At 39.1% G+C, this 21,136-nt stretch overlaps 2 protein-coding genes and 1 non-coding gene across 3 annotated transcripts; 1 reads left to right on the forward strand and 2 right to left on the reverse strand.

The window, feature by feature from the left end:
• Positions 1-7,035: 7,035 nt before the first annotated feature.
• Positions 7,036-9,886, reverse strand: LOC130511251 (uncharacterized). The gene is made up of 5 exons (XM_057008160.1): positions 9,730-9,886; positions 8,683-9,243; positions 8,035-8,578; positions 7,859-7,958; positions 7,036-7,780 (listed from the first exon to the last, which is right to left on the reverse strand). The coding sequence occupies exons 1-5, from the start codon at positions 9,884-9,886 to the stop codon at positions 7,100-7,102; spliced, it is 2,043 nt and encodes a 680-aa protein (XP_056864140.1). The 3' UTR covers positions 7,036-7,099.
• A 2,102-nt stretch (positions 9,887-11,988) lies between these two features.
• Positions 11,989-12,884, reverse strand: LOC108828968 (glucan endo-1,3-beta-glucosidase 1). Its single transcript, XM_018602615.2, has 3 exons — positions 12,725-12,884; positions 12,389-12,643; positions 11,989-12,275 (listed from the first exon to the last, which is right to left on the reverse strand). The coding sequence occupies exons 1-3, from the start codon at positions 12,792-12,794 to the stop codon at positions 12,241-12,243; spliced, it is 360 nt and encodes a 119-aa protein (XP_018458117.1). The 5' UTR covers positions 12,795-12,884; the 3' UTR covers positions 11,989-12,240.
• Positions 12,885-20,021: 7,137 nt separating this feature from the next.
• LOC130512086 (small nucleolar RNA R71) lies at positions 20,022-20,128 on the forward strand. The gene has a single exon (XR_008945647.1). It is a non-coding gene; the product is annotated as a small nucleolar RNA R71 (small nucleolar RNA).
• The last annotated feature ends 1,008 nt before the right edge of the window (positions 20,129-21,136 follow it).

Genomic DNA, 21,136 nt, shown 5'->3' on the forward strand with positions numbered 1-21,136 from the left:
AAGCTCTGGGACCGGATGAGATGACTGATTTGTTCTATCAACAGTCATGGTCGATTATTAAGGACGATGTGGTTGATATGGTCAATAACTTTATTACATCGGGGATTCTAGATGATCGTTTAAATTTAACCAATATTTGTCTCATACCTAAGACGGCGAGACCAAATCGGATGACAGAACTTAGACCTACTAGTCTTTGTACAGTCGGGTATAAAATAATTTCGAAGGTTTTATGTCAGAGACTTAAAGGATTACTGCCGAATTTAATATCGGAGACTCAGTCAGCTTTTGTTTCAGGTAGACTAATTTCGGATAATATTCTTATAGGTCAGGAGATGTTTCATAGGTTGCGTACTAGTAATTCTTGTAAGGAAAAATTTATGGCGATAAAAACATATATGAATAAGGCATATGATAGAGTAGAGTGGCAGTTCTTACATCGGTTATTGTTAAAGATGGGATTCTCAGGGGCATGGGCCTCCTTGATGATGAAGTGTTTATCCTCGGTTAATTATAAGGTTCTTTTAAATGGACAACCAAAAGGTCTGATTGTTACGGAGCGGGGACTGAGACAGGGAGATCCAATATCCCCCTATCTGTTTTTTTTTGTAAAGCTATAGCGGAAGAATGTAATGTTATTCTGCGATTGCTTAAAGATTATAAGGTTGTTTAGGGCCAACAGATAAATTTCTCGAAATCCTTGATTCAATTTGGGCGGTTGCTGATGTGTTGCGAAATCAGATTCAAAACCAGTTAGGAATTACCAACTTGGGAGGAATGGACACTTATTTGGGTATTCCAGAGAGTTTAAGAGGATCAAAAAAACAAAATTTTGGTTATTTAAATGAAAGAGTAATTCTAGAGTGAATAGCTAGCTGGACCGTACGGTTTCTTACGCGAGGAGGTAAAGAAGTCATGATTAAATCAGTGGCATCTCCAATTCCAAAATCATGTTGTCTTGTTTCAGACTCCCAAAAGGGATAACGGAAAAGATTACTAGCACAGTGGCACATTTTTGGTGGGGAAGAGGGGAAAATAAGAAAGGTATTCATTGGTTCTCATGGGATAAAGTTTGTAAACATAAAGACGAAGGAGGCTTAAGTTTTACGGACCTTCAGGATTTCAACACAACTTTGTTGGCAAAACAATTCTGGTGGTTGATAGCAATCCATTCTGCCTATTCTCAAAGGTTTTTAAAGGCATGTATTTTAGGAATACATATCCTTTGGATCTTCACAAATCTTACTTATCCTCCTTTGTGTAGAGAAGTATTTTTTCAGCTCGATCTCTGGTTAAAAAAAGCTAATCAAAAGAGTAAGATCAGGACAATCTATCTCCTTATGGAGTGACCCCTCGATCCCTACTCCTTGCCCGAGATCAGCACTACCAAAAAATCATCATCAGTTCTTAGACCCGGAGCTCAAGTTTGAGCATTTAATTACCCAGGGTATCTTCTCATGGAATGTGGATTTACTTAATGAGTACTTTCATCTGAAGGATGTTACAATCATTAGAGGTCTGGCGATAAGCAGATACAAGAGGCCATATTCATTATGTTGAAGTTTTACGGAATCAGGAAAGTATACTGTTAAACCAAGATATCAAACGGAAACATTATTCCCAAATGTGGTTACAAGTTTGGTCTCGTACAGTCCAAATATCAAAACCATTGTTTGCTTATATGTGGAAACTAAGGTGCTTACCGAAGTTGAAACATTTTCTTTGACAGATTCTTTCTGGAACTCTTCCAGTAACTAAGAATTTGAAGACTAGGGGGATGGAATGTGATATACGATGTAGCTTGTGTGGAGCAAAGGAAGAAAGTATCAATTATACTCTCTTTGAATGTCCTCCAGCATTACACGTGTGGGCTCTCTCTATGATCACATCTCCTCCAGGAATTTTTCCTTCACCCGCTATCTTTACCAATATGGATATCTCTTTTGGAGACTTCCTAAAGATTATGATTTTAGTTATTTTCCATGGATTCTTTGGTATATTTAGAAAAATAGGAATGACAAGGTGTATAAAAATAGAAATGGGGATCCATAGGAAATTATGCGAATTGCAGTTATAGAAGGGACCTTATGGGCTGAGGCACAGAATCCGATTACCCAGCAGCCAGGGGCTGTTACAACGTCTCTGGATTTACGTAGTTTCAGACGCGCTAGAATCCGTTATGTTGATGGTGCGTAGCGAGAGCAAGATAAATGGACGGGTCAATGATGGTTATGTCGAACCTTTGATTCAACTGAGAAGATGATGGGCGCGATGAATCTCCGAAGAAGCTTGTCACCTTTACATATGCTGAAGGTGAAGCGTTGATTTGGACTATGGAGTGCATGATAACCCTGCAGTTCTCGGATGTAGTTTTTGTAACAGACTGCTCTCAATTGGTGAAGATGGTGTCGACACCTGGAGACTCGCCGTTTTTACTACACATTTGGAGGAATTTCAACGCAGTAAGACTTTCTTCCATGCGTTTTTGATCGTATATATTCTAAGGGCACAAAACATTATGGCGGACAAACTTGCACGGAGTGTAAGAAGTTCTCATTCAGCTACGGTTTATGTCGATTCTTTTCTGCCGGCTTGGTTTGCTGATCTGATAGGGAATTCTTAGTTTATTTATTGTTGTCAGAAAAAAAAAGCTCTATTTCAAAATTTTCAATCCATAATAAATTTTCAAAAATGTTACTTTCCTAAAGACTTTGGGACAAGTGACTAAGCTGAATAAACTTCGCAAAAATGATAGGAGAAATTATCTCGAGGAAGATGGGACGCACTGTCTTACATGGACCAAAGGTAGAGTTAATGATACGACGCCGTCAACACCGTGGCCATGAAGTTACGATGCGCCACCACTTTAAGACCCACCCAAGAAAGTTCTTCTAGAAGGTAAACTTCCTTTGTTACGTTAGACAAAGTAGCATTTCTCTTGTTCCTTTTCTTATTTAATTTTTTACTCAAACTATATGTGTATATAATAACATAAGCCAATTAATAAACTTTTGAATAAAGTGATTTTGAAACCAAGTGGAAACTAACCAATCACCATAGAATTAAGAGTATTTACTCTATATATGTAAATGAACACGTTGATATTAAGAAAACAACAAAACTAGTCCATTTTCTAGTGAACAAAAGTAAATTTCGGCCATTTTAAACGATTTTACCCATTTCGTACACTTCAAGTCTCGCAGAATAAGTTGTTTTTTTTGTTGCTAAAAGTGTTGCAGAATAAGTTGACATACATACTCGTAATTCACTATACAATTTATCTTCACAATACAAAATCGCGTTAAATAAGTTGTGAAGACCTTGACGAGTCGTCAACTCTTCACCAAACTCTTAGTTGTAAAGAAAAGTTATGAAACAGATCGAGGCAAGAAAAGTTCTTCACCTAAAATAAGGATCTATCTTCACACCAAAAAAATATAAACAATGTTTGACAAAAATTACCACAAGATAAAAGTCGTAGAGGTGACTCGACAGAGAGAAATGCACCGTGTCAATCCTGCCGTCTGTCTGCATGCAAGACTTTGTTTTCTTAATTAGTAACTTCTCGACAGGGTTAGGTGAACATGAACTCGAGAAACTTTTAGTTCAATTTTGTCAAAAAAAAAACTTTTAGTTCACGTCAACTTGAAGAACAGATAACACCGTGTGATATTAATTTGCTGCTGCAAGCCTGGTTAACTTTTTTTCCGAAAGATTTAAAAAAGTCTGGTTTATTTGCATCTGTTTTTACGTGAAGTATGTTGTTTTCCATATGGAGCCATATATATATATATATATATATATATTTGCATTTCGATTTCAAATATAGAATGTTTTAAGATTCGATTTTTTTGTCTTGTTTATTCATTTATTCTATTAAATTGGTGTATATGTAATATTTTCATTGTTGAAATAACATAATTAATCAGATGTTAAAAAAAAAATTGATTTTGTTTGATAAACGGGTTTTCATTTTCTAAATTAATTATATATATAAATATATTTTATTTTAAAAAACTCAAGCTTAGCAACGGTATATTCTTACATTACAAGAAAACATATTATTTACCAGGGCGATATTCGTTGTAAAAGGAGGATTACGACGAATTTACCTCGAAACGCGATTCGTTGTTAATCGTCCGTCGTAAAAGAAGATTCGTCGTAAACGCCACGTAACGGTTACGAGTTAATGAATTCGTCGTAAAGGAGAAGGAAAGCATTCGTCGTAATGTCCACGTAAACACTCGTTGTAACTAACTCGTAAAGGTTCGTCGTAAAGGAGTTGTAAAAATTTTGATGTAAAATACACGTAAATGTTCGATGTAAATTCGTTGTAAAATTTACGACGACTTTACATCTCTGTCGTTGTAAACTCGATGTAATAGTTTACATCGTATTTACGAGTACTTCGATGTAAATTCGTTGTAAACTTTACGACGAATTTACATCGTTATTTTATTTATTATATTAATTAATTAATTTCATTTATTATTTTATTTTTATTTATAATAAAATTGGAAATTATAAAAATTAAAATTTCAAATAATAAAAAACAATTGTTTAGAAAATAAATATTCCATAAATAAAATTTAAGTTTTAATATTTTACAAAACAAAATTATAAAAATAAAAATCTACGGGAGTGATACATCATCAAAGTAGCCGGTCCCGCTCGGTTCCTCTCCGCTCGTTCCCGCTGCCACTGGATCGGTAGATTCGGGATCCCGTTGTTGCATCCCGAGAGCTTCTCGTCTGGCCGCCAACGCTCTCTGCATGGTCGGGTTCCCCATCGCCATAATATCCAACAGGTTCTCGAGAGAGTCTAAACGCTCCTGCTGGGTATCCAATCGAGCCTGCATCTGAGAAGTCTCTTGGGCCCGTCTAGAAGAGTAAGACGAAGTCGCCCTTGCGACTTCGTTGACAGAACCGATTCCCACCGTCCGGCCCTTCTTTCTTGGAGCGACCTACAAAAAATAATATTAAATAGTTAATATTGTTGAAATAGTAAAATTAATTTAAACTAAAGCTTTTAAATTTTACCTCCTCGAAGATCATGTCGACCTCTTCCGTCGTCAATTTGACGGGTAATCCATCCGGAGACTGCTGGGTGAGTTGCGTCTCCCGCTCATCAACCCGAGCAGCCACAGTGTTGAAGAGCTTCTCGGAAGCAGGATCAACAAAAGTTCCGTTTGGTTTGGCGTGAGTCATCTTGAAGAGGTCGGACAAAGATGGCATGACTCCGGTCTTCTCAAACTACAAAAACCAATAATAAAATATTAAATATTGAAATTCAAATTTATTAATAAAATAAATATTACAACTAAAACTTACAGCGTCGAGACGGATCCCGGCATGAGATTTTTGCCCGGTGGTATGGAGCATAGGCAAATTCCCGTCTTTATCCTTGGTCCTACGGGAAGCGGAGCAGGAGTTGGCCTTCCGGATTGAGCTGGGTAGCTTCCAAAAGGCGATGAGGCCATCCCATACATCCTTGGTGACCCCAGTGGGCTTCCCGTCATAGCCGTAGATCTCCCACTTATCCTTCCAATCCGAGACCGTGTTGGTAAGGCGAGTCTTCGCCTTTGCCTCAAATTCCTTCTTCACCATTTCGGTGATTCCTAAGGACCAATTCCACCTTTGCTGAAACAAACAAAATTATGAAATTATTAATAATTAATAACTAATAAAAATAATAAAATTAAATATAAAAAAAAAATTGAAAAATTACCGCAAACTGTTTAAACCAAGTGGTCTTGATGTGATCTGGAGTCAAGCTCCAGTTTGGATAAGCTCCGTCTAGGTATCCCTTCATCGTCTTTGAAACGCTCCGGGAAACACGGTTGTTGGCCTCAAACCTGCAAATTGAACCAACTTGTTAATAAAATATATAAAAATGATTTGAAATTTTTAAATTATAAATTTACTTACCAATAAGTACCTGGCGGTCTATCGGGGTCCAAAACGTCCATACCCTCCCGTCCAGGCGCGGAAAGCAAATCCTCCACTGTATATCTTGCGTATGGTGCATGAGGAGGCACCCGCAATCTGGATGAACATCTACTCCTGGAATGGGCTCCTGCGGAGCTGCTGGTGGAGGAGGTGGAGCCATCTGAGCTGCTGGTGGCGGAGGTGGAGCCATGTGAGGTGCGGGAGGAGGACTCCAAACTCTCTGAGATGTCTGAGAGTCCGGAACGGCATCAGAAGATGCTCGGCCGCCGGAAGAAGAAGACGTCCCGGCACCGTCGCCAAACATCTCATCATAAGTCGGTGGTGGTTTTTTCCTAGGAGCCATGATCTACATTATTTTTAAAAAAAATAATTAAAAATCACAACACTATTAATTAATTATTTTTAAAAAAATTCTCTATACTAACCACCTAAACTAATTCCCTAAACTAATTCTCTAAACTAATTCCCTATACTAACCACCTAAACTAATTATAAAAAAAAACTAACTAGAGAGAGAGAGAGGAGTTACCTTAGAGAGAGAGAGAGATTTGTGAGGAATGAACGAGGAAGCCTCGTTCAGAGGCGTTGCATATATAAAGAAAACACGTTCCTCGTAAATTCGTCGTAAATTTACAAGGAATATACCAGGCCCGCGTTTTTGGGTTTACGACGAAAGTACCAGGCCCGCGTTTTTGGGTTTACGAGGAATATACCAGGCCCGTGTTTCAGTTTACGACGAATTTACGAGGACACGTGCTTTCAGGAATTACGACGAATGTACCAGGCCCGCTTTTTTGGTTTACGACGTGTTTACAACGACTCTTTGAAACCACAAATCAAATCCCTAAACTCCGATTCATGGTTTACAACGAAATTACGACGAACCTAAACTTTACGAGGAAAGTACCAGGTCCGCGTTTTTTTTACAACGAAATTACAACGAAATATGTGAAACCCCGAAAATCAAAATCCCTAAACCCCAAACTTACATATCTATACTATCATATATTTTACACATTCAACCTCTTTTTCCAACTGAAACCATAAACTCCAAATTTTTTTTTTAAATGCATATTATATAAAATAGAATTTGATACACATATGAAAATAAGATCTTCTAATAAAAATCAACATTTGTTACATATTTTACATCATGAAGAATCGTTTGAGTTCTCATCAACATCACTACAATGATCATCATCGCTTCTATCGAACTCATCTTCACGTGCTTCATCCGTCACATCTTCGGGAAGATCTTCATATTGACGGTTATCCGGGTCGATCAAAAGAATTTCATCAGTTTGTTGATCAGGTACCTCAACTTCATTGATTGCATCTTCTTCTTGCAAAGGTGGTTCTTCTCCAGCAACAATCCGTCCACGAGGTGTTATTTTGATAGCAGTTAACCAATTTATCCCAGAACTTCGAAGGCGAGGGTATGGAAGGAAGCTAACTTGTTCGGCTTGGGAAGCTAAGATGAAAGGCTCGAATTTGTTATATCTTCTCCCAGAATGGATATCCACAACACCAAATTTGTTAAACCGAACACCACGGTTCTCCACCGGGTCGAACCACTCGCATTTGAAGAGGACACATTTTAGCTTCAACAACCCTGGAAATTCCACTTCAATAATCTCTTGCAAGATCCCGTAAAAGTCTGTTTCACCTTTCACACATATTCCGTAGTTGCTTGTTGCCCGACGTCGCCCATACTCATATGTATGAAAAGTGAAACCTCGTGTGAAGTACATAGATGATGTGGTGACCTTTGCTACTGGACCTTGGATCAAATCATGAAACCATACAGGATAATATGGATCGTCATAATCAACCTACAAATTAATACATCACTGTTAGAATTTTACATTATCAATAATAGTACCAAAGATTACTTAATATGTTAATATTACCTGTCCTTTTAACCACTTGACAAAGTGCTTATCTTTCCTTGCATCCACCTCGGTTCCGGATATTCCTGGTATTGCTTCTTCAACTTGAGATACAAACAAGCTGCAAATTAAACAAATGCATCATATCATATAATTAATTAACATCATATCATATAATACACACGAATATTATTTACCTTTCAAAAGAACGCATCACAGCATCCTCGCAGTTGAGCAGAATATAAGTGTGGGCACTATGCTTATCCTCATCACTGGACCACCATACTTCTCTCAGTTTACCACCAAACCGTCCAATTTGGCAGAAAATGTCAGGAACACCGTCTACTGCATAAGATTGCGGTACTCCACCATCATCATATCTTCTAGGAACTTTTTTCCTCGTACGAACCGTTGAAGCAAAGTAGTATGATGTGAAGTTAGATGTTTCTGCTGTCAAACTTCCAGCCACAATCGAACCTTCCACCTTTGCAAGATTTCTTGCTTTCCCCTTCAAATGTTTCATAGAGCGCTCATATGGATACATCCATCCATTGTGAACAGGTCCGCGAAGTAATGCTTCGTACGGGAGGTGGACAACTAGATGTTCCATGACGTCAAAAAATGATGGAGGAAATATCTTCTCTAGGTTGCACACTATGATCGGGATGTTCTCATGAAGTTGTTCGATGACTTCTTCCTTGAACGTACGTGTGCTAAGGTCTCTGAAGAAAGCTCCGATCGCTGTATATTGCAAATATAACCCAAATTAGTAACATTTCATAATATATATATATATATATATATATATATATATATATATATGTATATTATTAATTAATATTTACCTGCAAGTGCTTCATGTACATTTGTTGGAAGGAGCTCAGCAAAAGCGAATGGAAGTAGTCGTTGCATAAACACATGACAATCATGACTCTTCATTCCTGAGAACTTTTGACCTCGTTCAACACATCTTGACAGATTTGAAACGTAACCATCAGGAAACTTCACTTCTGATGCAACCCAGTCAAACAAAGTTGACTTCGCTTCTGATGACAATCGAAAGATGGGAACATGAACATTTCCATTGCTCTTGATATGTAACTCACTTCTTGAGCAAATATCGGGTAAGTCCATCCTTGACTTTTTGTTATCTTTTGTCTTCCCTGGGACGTTCAGTATTGTATTCATGATGTTGTCAAAAAAGTTCTTCTCTATATGCATCACATCCAGGTTGTGGCGTAAAAGAAGATCTTTCCAGTAAGGTAGCTCCCAAAATATACTTTTCTTATGCCAATTGTGAGATACCCCATACCCATCATGCATACTACCAGGAACATGCCAGTTTCCTCCGTTCTTCACAGTTTTCTGAGCTCCGTAATAATCAATGTCCTCCTCGATCTGCTGGCCTGTGAGATATGGAGGAGGACTGTCTCTGACAACTTTGTTTTTCCTAAACAATGTCTTATTTCTTCTGTAGGGATGGGCAATGGGAAGAAATCGACGATGACAATCAAACCAACAACTCTTTCTACCATTCTTCAGTTGAAAAGCATCCGTAGATCCATGACAATATGGACAAGATAACCTTCCATGAGTTGTCCAGCCAGACAACATTCCATAAGCAGGAAAGTCACTTATCGTCTACAGCAGAACTGCTCGCATCGTAAAATTGGTTTTCGTGGAACAATCATAAGTTCTTACCCCTTCTGACCACAACTCCTTTAGCTCCTGTATCAGTGGTTGAAGAAATACATCCAACGACCGTTTTGGATGCTTCGGCCCAGGGATTAATATGGTCAAGAATAGAAATTCTTGTTCCATGCACATATCCGGCGGCAGGTTGTACGGCGTAAGAATAACTGGCCACAAAGAATACTGTCTCCCAGACATACCAAATGGACTAAATCCATCGGTGCATAACCCAAGATAGACATTCCGAATATTTTCAGCGAAATCTGGGTATACCTTGTTGAAATGTTTCCACGCCCTTGCATCTGATGGGTGAGCGACCTCGCCATCCTTCTGGACATGTTCAGCATGCCACCTCATCCATGCCGCAGTCCTCTCCGATTGGTATAATCTTTTTAACCTGTCTTTAATGGGTAGGTACCACATCCTTTGGTACGGTACCCTATTCCTCCCACGTCCTTGCGGCTTGAATCGTGGTTTTTTGCAGAATCGACACTCTTCTAACTTCTCATCATCCTTCAAGTAGATCATGCAGTTGTCGATGCAAACATCTATCATCTCCGAAGGCAACCCAAGACTATAAACCAATTTCTGAATCTCATAATAAGATTCAGCTGACACGTTGTCTTCTGGCAAATACTCTTTGAACAACTCCGCCCAAGCATCCATGCAATTCTCAGGTAAATTATGATCCGTTTTAATGTTCATCATCCTAGCTGCTAGAGACGATTTAGAGAGACCTTCTCTACAACCAGTGTAGATTGGTTGATTTGCAGCATTTAACATTTCATAAAACCTTTTTGCATCCAAATTAGGTTCTTCTACATTTCCAGTTTCATGAGCTATTGTTGTAGTTGTTTCTAAAAATGCATCAGTAATCATGTCTTGAACCCTATCATGATCTACCATCTCCTCCTCCTGATGATAACTAGATTCATTATGCAAATGATTCGGTTCTTCACTATTACCAGCATCTTCAAAATTATTACTACTACTAGCTTCATTTCCACCATAACTCTCCCCATGTTGATACTAAATATAATATTGTGGTGTAAATCATCTGTTTAGTAAGTGCTTCCATACAGTTTCACTACGAGCAAATTTTGAATTCTTGCATTTCCGACAAGGGCAGAACATCTTACCGCTTTCCTGCGTGATCGGTGTACAGCCCGCCTGGTGCATGAATGTCTCTAGCCCGCTTAGAAATGCATCCGTCACTCTACCGGAATCATCTTTATGCGAATACATCCAACTTCGTAACTCGTAAATATTGAAGCCATCAGCCATTTGTTTTTCTTTTTCTGGTTTTTTTTCTTTGATTTCGTTTGTGTGTTATTTGAATTGAGAAATGATCATATATATAGACGATTTTCGTAAGTCGTAGGTGAAGGTATAACATGGATTTTACAACGAAAAGCTTTATTATGCTTTTACATCGTTTTTACATTTTATTTACAACGAATTTACAACGAAGTTAGTTTATTTTGAACCCCACTATATGCACGTTTTCACCAAAAGTAATGGTTACATGATTCGTCGTAAATGGCTTGTATATTTACAATGAGTTTACGACGAATTGGGCTTTCCACGTAAATCACTCGTAAATTTACAATGATTTTACAACGAAGTTAGTTACTTTAAACCACACTATATGCACGTTTTCACCAAAAGTAACGGTTACATGATTCGTTGTAAATGACTTGTATATTTACAATGAGTTTACGACGAATTGGGCTTTCCACGTAAAAGCCTTGTAAATTTACATTGGGTTTACGACGAATCTATTTCGTTGTAACTTTACAACGAATTTACGACGAATATTTATTTATTCGTAATGTCGTCGTAAATACCATGTAAATTTACGAGGAAATAATTTCCTCGTAACGAGTCGTTGTTATAGACGTGTTTTCTTGTAGCTAATTTACGAGGAAATAATTAGCTCAAATAGCTACGAAATATTTCGTTGTAATAAACATGGCTCTTTTGCCACAAAATCTCTGTGGCAATTTTTTTTTGTTAAGATTTTGGCACGATCTAATTTTGCTATGATCGTATTGCCACTTTTCTGTGGTATTCTGTAGCTAAATCTTTGTATAGCCCCGGAGAAAATTGTGACTACTTTTCTTTTTACTAGTGGATGGTTAGTAGTTAAACCTTTAGTATTTTATCACATTATCTGAGCAACTTGGATTCAGTGGGTTGCGAATAGGAGAGCTCACAAGTTGTAATTCTGTAATAATATATTGCTAACTTGTATTATGTATAGGGGGTTGCGAATAGAGCTCACAAGTTGTAATCCAGTAATATATTGCTAACTCGTATAGTCGTATTAGGTATAGGACTTGACTTAACTACTTATGTATTTCCATTAAAATTTAGGGAAAAACTTGCTCTTTCACTTCCCTGAACAGAAACCAATGTTGTGCTCAAGTCGGTCTATATTGGCATTTGAGACCCTGGTGAGGAGAAACAATAACAGGTTGTTTGATTCAATCGAAAACCTCAATACACACAAGTTGGTTCCTTTAGCTTCTGAAGAAAGCTCAGTGTTTTTTAACCGAAAACTGAAGAGTAATGAGAGAACAGTATATGGGTGGCATATACATGAATACTTCTTTGGGATGAAAACATTACATAGTGAGAAAAAAAATATCAATACAAAATCATAGCTGTTTATTCTTGCTGCATATCTCGTCTTAGCTGCATCATTTAAATCATGGTTTATACTCATAGTGGCAAGAACCATGACCTGTTCCAATCATATCCGGATCAGTCAACTGTTGGTTCACTATAAGCTAAGTTTCAAAGGATTCAATTACAGAGAGAGAGAGAGAGAGAGAGAGAGAGAGAGATAAAATTTACTTGGGTCAAGCTCAGTGATCATGGCAGCGCCTTTGAAGTAACAAGAGCCACCTTTGTGCTTATATGTTTGGTAATAACTGTTAAAGGCAACAGAGGCATGATCCCTGATTGTGTTGGGCAAGAAGCAAGGCTGGTTTTCCTGCTGCATTTTGCTGCAGTCTGCTCCGCCTTTCGAGCAAGCCCAGTCTAAGGCTGCTTGCAACTCATCGTCTGGCGTTTGTTCATCTGCTATGCACCACTGTTCCGACTCTGCCTCTGTGTATATAGATACATCTTTCATAAGGAAAAAGACAGCATATAGGTGCACAAGTTTGAACATTTCAGTGATATTATTACCTGACTGTTGAGGAATTGTCAATGCTAAGACGAGCAAAGAAAGAAGTATCCTCATCAAGAAAGTTGACATATTTTCCAAAGAACGCAATGAGTGGAGCAGAGAGATTCAGATCTGATCTTGTTAGGAAGCCTGAGAGCTAGAAAACAAAATGAGTGCAACTTGTCTCTCCTTTTATAGTAGTTACAGAGAATCACTAGTCCAAGATCTATGATTTTAATTTTTAAATGTGAACATGATGACTTGGGAATATTAGTTTGCTTCAGATGCAATCATGTGCCAGATCTGCGTTTTGAGGAAGATTTTGTTCTGTTTGTGGAAGCTTTACAGAACACAAAGTCATACATACGGTAATATAGCATAAACATATGAAGTTTAAGCATCACGAAAGCATGGAATTGGCAAACTGTGTAGAATATTTAATTCTAATAAACTCATGAATTATCTCATAAGAATGGAAGTGGCAGCTAACTTCCAGCATTTAAAAAGGTTGCAGTATCCCAAAGCTTAAAAAAAGTTGCAGTATACCAAAAAATAAAAATTCTTTTGCCAAGAACATAGAACATCGTATATATTTTGTTATCAGTCCAGATTTCACACAACAAAACTTTACATGCAGATAATACCTTTACTAAGAACTAAGCACAGAGCAAACTTATTCCGAGACCATCTCCGAAACATATTATGGCATTTGATTTGCAGGTCAAGACGCACGTAATTTCTCAGATCATAAATCCAATAAAAGAACAAAAGAACATAAAAGCAAGACCACGTCAAGATGTAATAAATCAAAAGCAACACCAAATAAATTCCAAACTATAAGTCAACAAACTTAAATTCTAAAGAGAAATGTGAAAACCAACAAGCCGAACTGAAACACTAATTAAAACGATTCTCCATCAACCATCATCTTTTTCATCGACAATGGATTCAAAGAATCAATGGCGGACCCAGAGAAATTTTTTATGGGTGTCAAACATAAAAACTAGTGTCAAATTGAAATATATACTGGTTTAAAACTAAAAACACCTATAATTAAAAAAGAAAATCAAAATTAATGGTGTGTCATTTGTACCTCCTTGTGTTCAAGTAGGTCCAACTCTGCAAAGAATGGTAATGTCTCATCATCAACATATTCATCTTCCTCTACAAATATGATCCAAAATGACTTAGTTAATTATAATCAAGACCAAGAAGCAAAATAGTATACATAAATATTTGTTAAGTTTCAAAGCTTTCAAGTTTCAAAGTCTTGTATTCAAATTTTTACTAAGAAGATAATACTTTCGGTTAGACATATGGTAATATGGTCGAGAAAATAATTCAAAAGAAGGAATAAATCACTCACCTGATTGCCAATGTTGAGGGGAATCACTCACCTGTGCAGCAATCAACTGAAAATGTAATTTTACTAAAAGGGAACAAGAAAAGATAGTATATGAAATATTACATCACTGTAAATTCCAGAATGTTTCTGATCTCTTATCTGGATACGGAAATGATTCTTCCATCAGTAGCTCGTGCATTTCTGTGCTCATCTCTATAGATACCATACTCATCTTTTGCTTCCCATTGGAATTGTCTGTTTCCGTTCTGATCATAAGCTCTGGTTCCAAATTCGCATTGACTGTCGGTCGATGGTGGTACCTTCTTGTCGATCGATGTCTTGATGGTATTGGTGATCGATGGCTGTATGCTACTGTCGATTAATGTCTTGATATTGATATCGATCGATGGTTCTGTTCTTTGTTTTTTCTGGCGGTAGAATCATGTACCAGCTCCACAAGCTTCCTCGAATAGATGTGCTGTAACCTTGCGTTGATACTCTGGATCTTGGCGTTGTTGAATGAAGAGGTTGTCAGGTCCATTGGCCATAGCCAAAATTTCTACAACATCTTCTTGTGAAACCTGTAGGATACGTCCATCAATAGCTCGTGTGTGTCATTCTAGATCTCTGAATATCCCAATAGCTCGTGTGTGTCCTTCTGTAGTCACTTCTGCTCTGTATTCTGCTTTTTGTGTAGCATTGAATAGAAAAATCCGCTTAGAGATAGCAATGTTGATTGTGTCTTTGGATACAGTAGTCATTCTCCCAATCGTCTATCGACTCAACTGAATCACTATCGATTGATGTCGCAGGTTGTCTGTTGATCGATATCTGAGAATTTTCTTGTTGATGTCATATGGACTTAGTGCCATCTACACTGTCTTCCCCTAAACCATACTCTGATTTGTAGTTTGTTTTTACCTCGGATGTGAATGGTTGATGAGCGTCGATCGATGCATAGTTGCTTGTGTCGATCGATGTACGGTTATTGATGTCAATCGTTTTGACGGTAGTGTTGTCGATCAATGTCTCTCCCTTTGATGTATGGTGATGATTGGTGATTCTAGCTTCCTCCATGCAAAACTTTCTCTGTAGTGATCATCTGCCCAACTTCCAATCGAGTAGTTACCATCTTTGTCCCTTGTATTATCATTATGATAATTGGATGTTGGTGAAGGTTGAGTGTTTAGGGCGAAACTCGGATATCAGTGGCTGGGTAAGACGAAGTTGTGACCCGTATGGGCACTGTCAGTCGATTCTTCAAGCGTGGTGTCGATCGGTTCTGCTTGAGAAGGGTCGATCGATGTCTGGAGTGGGGTATCAATCGATAAAAAATCGTGATCTTCGATCGATGTCTCAGAATTGTCGCCGACTCCACAGTATCAAGCTACTACCAATCTTGGATTACCTTCAATCTCCAGGTGGGGTGTTTTTGGCTTGACAACTTTGACTGGATCATAGGAGATGTTTGGATCGATGAGTGTCAGGCAGAGCTAGTTGGTCTTCATATCAGAGACAGCTCCTACGGTAGCTAGGAATGATCTCCCAAGTAGCAGAGAAGAATTCATGTTCATCTTGTGTTCCAGAACATTTAAATCTATTGGAATTAGGGCATTGCAAATTTGTACTTGAAGGTCTCTGACGATTCCTCTTGAATTCCTTATAGAGCAATCCACAAAAGTGAATGATTCCTCTGAAGGTTCTACCTTTGGACCTAGTTGGTCTGCCATAACCTTGGGTAGTATGCTGACTGAAGAACCGGTATCGCAGAGTGCACCTGGGAATTCAATTCCTTGTAACAGACATGGTACTGCGAACTTGCCAAAAACGCGAGCGACTTAGGTGAGTCGCTCTGGTTGGTCGCTCTGGTTGGGAGCTACCTTAGGGGGTCGCTCCGGAAGGTCACTTTGCGATTCTCGACCAGGATGGATATGCCTCTAGTAAATTGATCGTAACTTCTCCAATACATCTCCAAATGACTTGAAACCACTTCCATTAGAAAGCTAACTCAATTTCCTGTGTCTCCACAAAATCTTAGCAACAGAAGATTTCTCTAAGGCCTCCATCCATGCTCATCTTTCACCCCCTTTTTGATCACATTGCTTCCAAATGTCTCTAAGAACTCCATGTGGTGTTCCAATACCTGATAGAGACATATGTATGCTAAATGCAACCTAAACATGTCTAAATCCTAATCTATATGATGCAAATGCTTATGAATGAATGGTTAAAAACAATGCAAATATGCAAGACATCAACTCCCCCACACTAGTCATTTACTTCTCCACAAGTAAACTTTCAAGAACCAAGGAGAAGAGGTTTGAAGGTGGGGACTCATAACCAAAAGAAACTCTTCTTAGTTCTCAACCTAACAACCTTGCATAATCATACCAAATAGCAAGAACAAAGATTTTATCCATCTCTAACTTCTCTAGGCCTATCTCAGCTTATTTGATCTCTACACTCATTAATCATGCATCTACAAACCACAAATCCACATCTCTCTAACATTTATGAAGCAAACTCAATAGACATCTCACAAATGGTCAACTGGTCCAAGTCATTTGGTTTGGTGAGACAAAGGCTTTAATGCAAGAGAAATCAGAGGTTCAAAATGATCTTTTAAGGTGGTTTACTCTCAAAACAAAGTAGCTTTGACATTACACATAATATATCTAAGAAAGGGATCAACTCATGCATACAATGCTCAATCTCCATTGTTCAACCCTTTCCCAAACACACAAGATATTCAATTATTCCTCAATGTCAAACCCAACTCACATCTCTCACCAAAAGATCCCAAGAACATTCTTCACATCAGACTCTTTCTTTTTGAAATCAATAAAGGATTTTTCACAATTTTAAAACAAATCTTAGCTCCTAACAACTTTGTTAGCCCCCTTTTTCATACTCTTTTTTTCTTTTCTTTTTTTTTTTATTTTTTTTTATTTTTGGGGGCCAAGACTTTTCACAATAAGAGCTAGATATTTCTCCACTTATCCCATAAAGAATAATCATTTAAGCACAAAGAGTCAAACTTTTCATATTCCCAAATCACAATCACAACACTCACCCCCTTCCTATAGCTAGACAATAGAGTGACTAATCTAGCAAGAATGGAGACTAAGCATTGTCGTTCCCAATACTCTCAATATTATGCACATGTAAAGCTTTCCAAAAAGGCCTCACTCAACAAATAATGATGGTTTAAAAAGGAGGTATGGGTTTTGGGAGTGGAGTACCACTTGAGTTTGTCAAAAAGATTGGTAAAACAGATGGGACAACTCAAGTGTGTATATCCATGACTTAGTACACAGGGGACCATATGCAAGAGACATTAAAACAGGAGCTTGCTTCAAAGAGAGAGTATCAACAGTCAAATGAGTTTCAAGAGGAGCATTCAAGGCGCGAAGTTTACAAGCTTTCTAAAGGGTGCTCAAGCTACTTGTCATGATTACAAAGGTCAACAAATTCAGTACTTAGCATGAGCTCTTTACAAGGTTGAAATCCCCCTAATGCATGAATGCAACCTATATGCTTCTAGACTCAATCCTAAAAATGCAAATGATGCAACTAAATGCTTCTTTTTGTGTTTTTCAAAAAATTTTTTTTTATTTTTTTGGATTTTTCTATGCAAATAAGAATGTAATATGCAATGCATGAGACTCAAAATCATGGAAACAAACATGATCAAATACTTGGTACCTCCCCCACACTTAAATCACACAGTCTCTGTGTGAGTGAGGTACCCAATGAAATTCTAAAATGCAAAGAAAAACTGGGAGAAGGGAGGTTTCCAGTTACCTGAGACGGGAGCGAGGTGGAAGGGTCGCTGCGGCAGGTCGCTCCCAGCTGGAGCGACCTCGTGACGTCGCTGTGGAGACCTCGCTCCATGGTCAGTTTCTGTGTTTCCACTCGCGTGTGACGCGAGCGACCTCGGCATCTCGCTCTAGACATGTCGCTCCCAGGTGGAGCGACCTAGAGGTGTCGCTGCGATGAGATCGCTCTGGTGTCTGACTTTCTGCTCAATACCTGCACACAACTTCACTCTCCCATTGTTTTATGCAATAAAATGATAATGCAAATACTAATGCAATATATACAAGGATACTCATGGGACTTCCTCCCAAGTGAGCTTGTTTTAAGTCTCTAGCTTGACTTTGCCTCCTTTGGATCAGGCTGGAATAGGTGCAGAAAGTGGAGTTGACACCCCCATCTTCCTCAGGTGGTAGCTCATCAAAGTGATCATCAGCAGGAGGAGGATTCATCTCTTCAATGGTGAAGGCTTGTCCAAATACAGTGGGGTTCCTCATCTTCTCCTTGATGTCAAAGTGGAGGATGTTCTCCTTCCCCAAATGGAGGTCAATCTTCCCTTCCTTCACATTCACAATAGCTCCTGCTGTAGCTAAGAATGGCCTTCCAAGAATCAATGGGTCTTGAGCCTCCTCACCCATTTCAAGCACCACAAAATCTGTAGGTATCTCATACCTTCCAATCTTCACAGGGAGGTTCTCTAGGATTCCCACAGGGTACTTCACTGATCGATCAGCCAACACCAGAGAGAGTCTACACTTCTTGTATTGAGTGAATCCAAGCTTCTTTGCCACAGACAAAGGCATCAAGCTGACACTAGCTCCCAAATCGCAGAGACATTTCTCAAATACCATAGGTCCAAGAGCACAAGGTAGTGTGAAGCATCCTGGATCCTCTAGCTTCTCTGGAGCGTCAAGCCTCTGAATGATGGCATTGCACTCATGACTTAGAACCATCATGCCATCCATCTCCTTCTTTTTAGCAGCTACAGTATCTTTCAGGAACTTGCTGTATTGAGGAATCAGCATGAAAGCATCAATGATGGGCATTGTAACCTGAGCTTCACTCATCTGCTTCTCAAACAAAGCCTTGTACTTCTGTAGCAGCTGCTTCTTGAATCTACCAGGGAATGGAAGCTTGGGTTCATAGGGAGGAGGGACAGAAAAGTTCTCACCTGCTGGAGCAGCAGGTTCACCATCTTTTGTTGTTTTCTTCTCTTCTCCAACCTTTCCTTTACCCTTGGCTTTCACAATCTTCTCCAAGATCTCAGCATCTGTCTTCTCATCAACAATGACCACTTCATCATCTAGGTTGATGGCTACCTCATCACCTTGTTTCTCAGCATCCTTGGTGAGGGTTACAGGAGTCAACTGCTTACCACTCCTAAGTGTGACAGCTTTTGCTTCTTTGGGGTTTTGATCTGACTTTCCAGGTAGAGATCCTTGCTGGCGGTTCTGGTTGGAGCTCATGGAAGCAAACTGATTCTCCAAATTCTTGACAGAAGAAGCGAGGTGGGTGAATTTGTTGTTGAGCTCATTGTAGCTCCCATGAATCTTGGAGTTAAGGTTCTTCAGCTCATAGCCCACATGCTTCTCACTTCTAGTCTGAGACTCCAAGATCTGTTTCAGTAAGGCATCAGTGTTGCTCTGTTGAGGGCAGAGGAGCTAGGAGAGGAGGTTTGCTGAGGCGGCTGGTTGTTTCTAGGCTGATAACCACTTTGCTGGTTGTTTGAATAGGGCTTCTGTTGGTAGTTGTTGTACTGAAAGTTGGGTTCCTTCTTGTACCAGCTACCATTACTGTTGATGAAACACAGTTCTTTTTGCCCTTCCAAACCATCAACCTCATTGACAGTAGGAGGTATCTCCTGTTGTGGGTTACCAACAAAGTTCACCTGTGCTTGTGTGGTCTTATCAGCAATGAGTTTGTCAATCTTCTCCTGAAGAGCCTTTATCTCATTCCTTGTTTGATTGTCATCACCTCTGCTGCTTCTGTCATGGTCTCCACTGTAGACTGCATCACTCTTAACCATGTTGTCAACCAGAGCCTCTGCCTCTTCCTCAGTTCTCCCCAAAAAGAACCCATTGCTAGCTGTATCCAGTCTGGCTCTGTACTTAGGAAGAGCACCTCTGTAGAATGTGCTCAGCAAGCTCTCCTTAGAGAATCCATGGTGTGGGCACTGAGCTTGGTAACCATTGAATCTCTCCCAAGCTTCACTGAATCCTTCCAAGTACTTCTGTTGGAAGCTGGAGATCTCATTCCTCAACTTTGCAGTTCTTGAGGTAGAGAAGAACTTCTCCAAGAATGCTCTTTTGCAGTCTTCCCAAGTGGTGATGGAGTCACTTGGTAGAGACTTCTCCCACTGACGTGCCTTATCCCCCAAAGAGAAAGGGATTAGCTTGAGCTTTAAAGTATCCTCTGACACACCATTGGTCTTTGACATACCACAGTAGCTGTCAAACTTATCCAAGTGATCAAATGGGTCATCCACAGCCAGACCATGATACTTGTTGTTCTCTATGCAGTTTAAAAGTCCTGACTTGATCTCAAAGTTGTTAGCAGCCACAGCTGGTGCTCGGATTCCAAGTCTAGGACCATGGATGTTGGGGCGGTCATAAGTGCCAATGGGGCGAGCTGGTCGCTGTTGGGGCCCTTGTGGAGCATTGTTTGCTCCATTGGGGTTCAGAGGATTTTGTTGTTCTTCCATTGCAGCTTTCAGTGGCTGCAGTTGAGCTTGTTGCTCTTCTTCTCTTCTTTTTCTAGCACACTCTCTCTCTAAAGCTCTGATGTCTGCGGCTCTTGGAACAAGGTTTGATGTACCCTTGCTCCTCAAGTTCATACACCTGAAAATCACAAAGAGGTGAAGAAGAGAATCAGTAACTTACAAAAATAAAAATGACTTAGTCTCAAGCAAATGACTAAATCTCAATGTTCAAATCAAACTCAGAATTTGGCAACGGCGCCAATTTGATGTTAGGAGTTTTGAGGCTCCTAAGTCAAATGATAGTAAAGTGGAAGTAAGTTGTCGAACCAGTTCTGAGGGATTCAAATGCAGAGAGAATGCAAGTATTTGCCTAATCTAAGTGCAATCAGTGAATTGGATGGTTTTTAAACTAAAACTAGAATGCAAGTAACAGAAATGATACTTTTAAGCTATTGGAAAGGAGAACTCATGGGTATAGGGATTTCAGACCTTGGGTGATCAAGTTTCGAACTAAGGATGACAAATGAATCAATCAAACTATTAACCTTAAGCCTAGACACAATTCTAAGCAAG

Source organism: Raphanus sativus, chromosome 4 (assembly GCF_000801105.2).
Source record: "Raphanus sativus cultivar WK10039 chromosome 4, ASM80110v3, whole genome shotgun sequence".
NCBI lineage: Eukaryota > Viridiplantae > Streptophyta > Magnoliopsida > Brassicales > Brassicaceae > Raphanus > Raphanus sativus.

Coding starts and splice junctions, on each gene's coding strand:
- LOC130511251 (XM_057008160.1), bottom strand. CDS start 9,886: ATGAGGTGGCATGCTGAACATGTCCAGAAGGATGGCGAGGTCGCTCAC. Junction 8,579..8,682: donor TGTACATGAAGCACTTGCAG/GTAAATATTAAT, acceptor TGCAATATACAG/CGATCGGAGCTTTCTTCAGA. Junction 7,959..8,034: donor GTGATGCGTTCTTTTGAAAG/GTAAATAATATT, acceptor TTTAATTTGCAG/CTTGTTTGTATCTCAAGTTG.
- LOC108828968 (XM_018602615.2), bottom strand. CDS start 12,794: ATGTCAACTTTCTTGATGAGGATACTTCTTTCTTTGCTCGTCTTAGCA. Junction 12,644..12,724: donor GACAATTCCTCAACAGTCAG/GTAATAATATCA, acceptor CTATATACACAG/AGGCAGAGTCGGAACAGTGG. Junction 12,276..12,388: donor GATCACTGAGCTTGACCCAA/GTAAATTTTATC, acceptor TGATTGGAACAG/GTCATGGTTCTTGCCACTAT.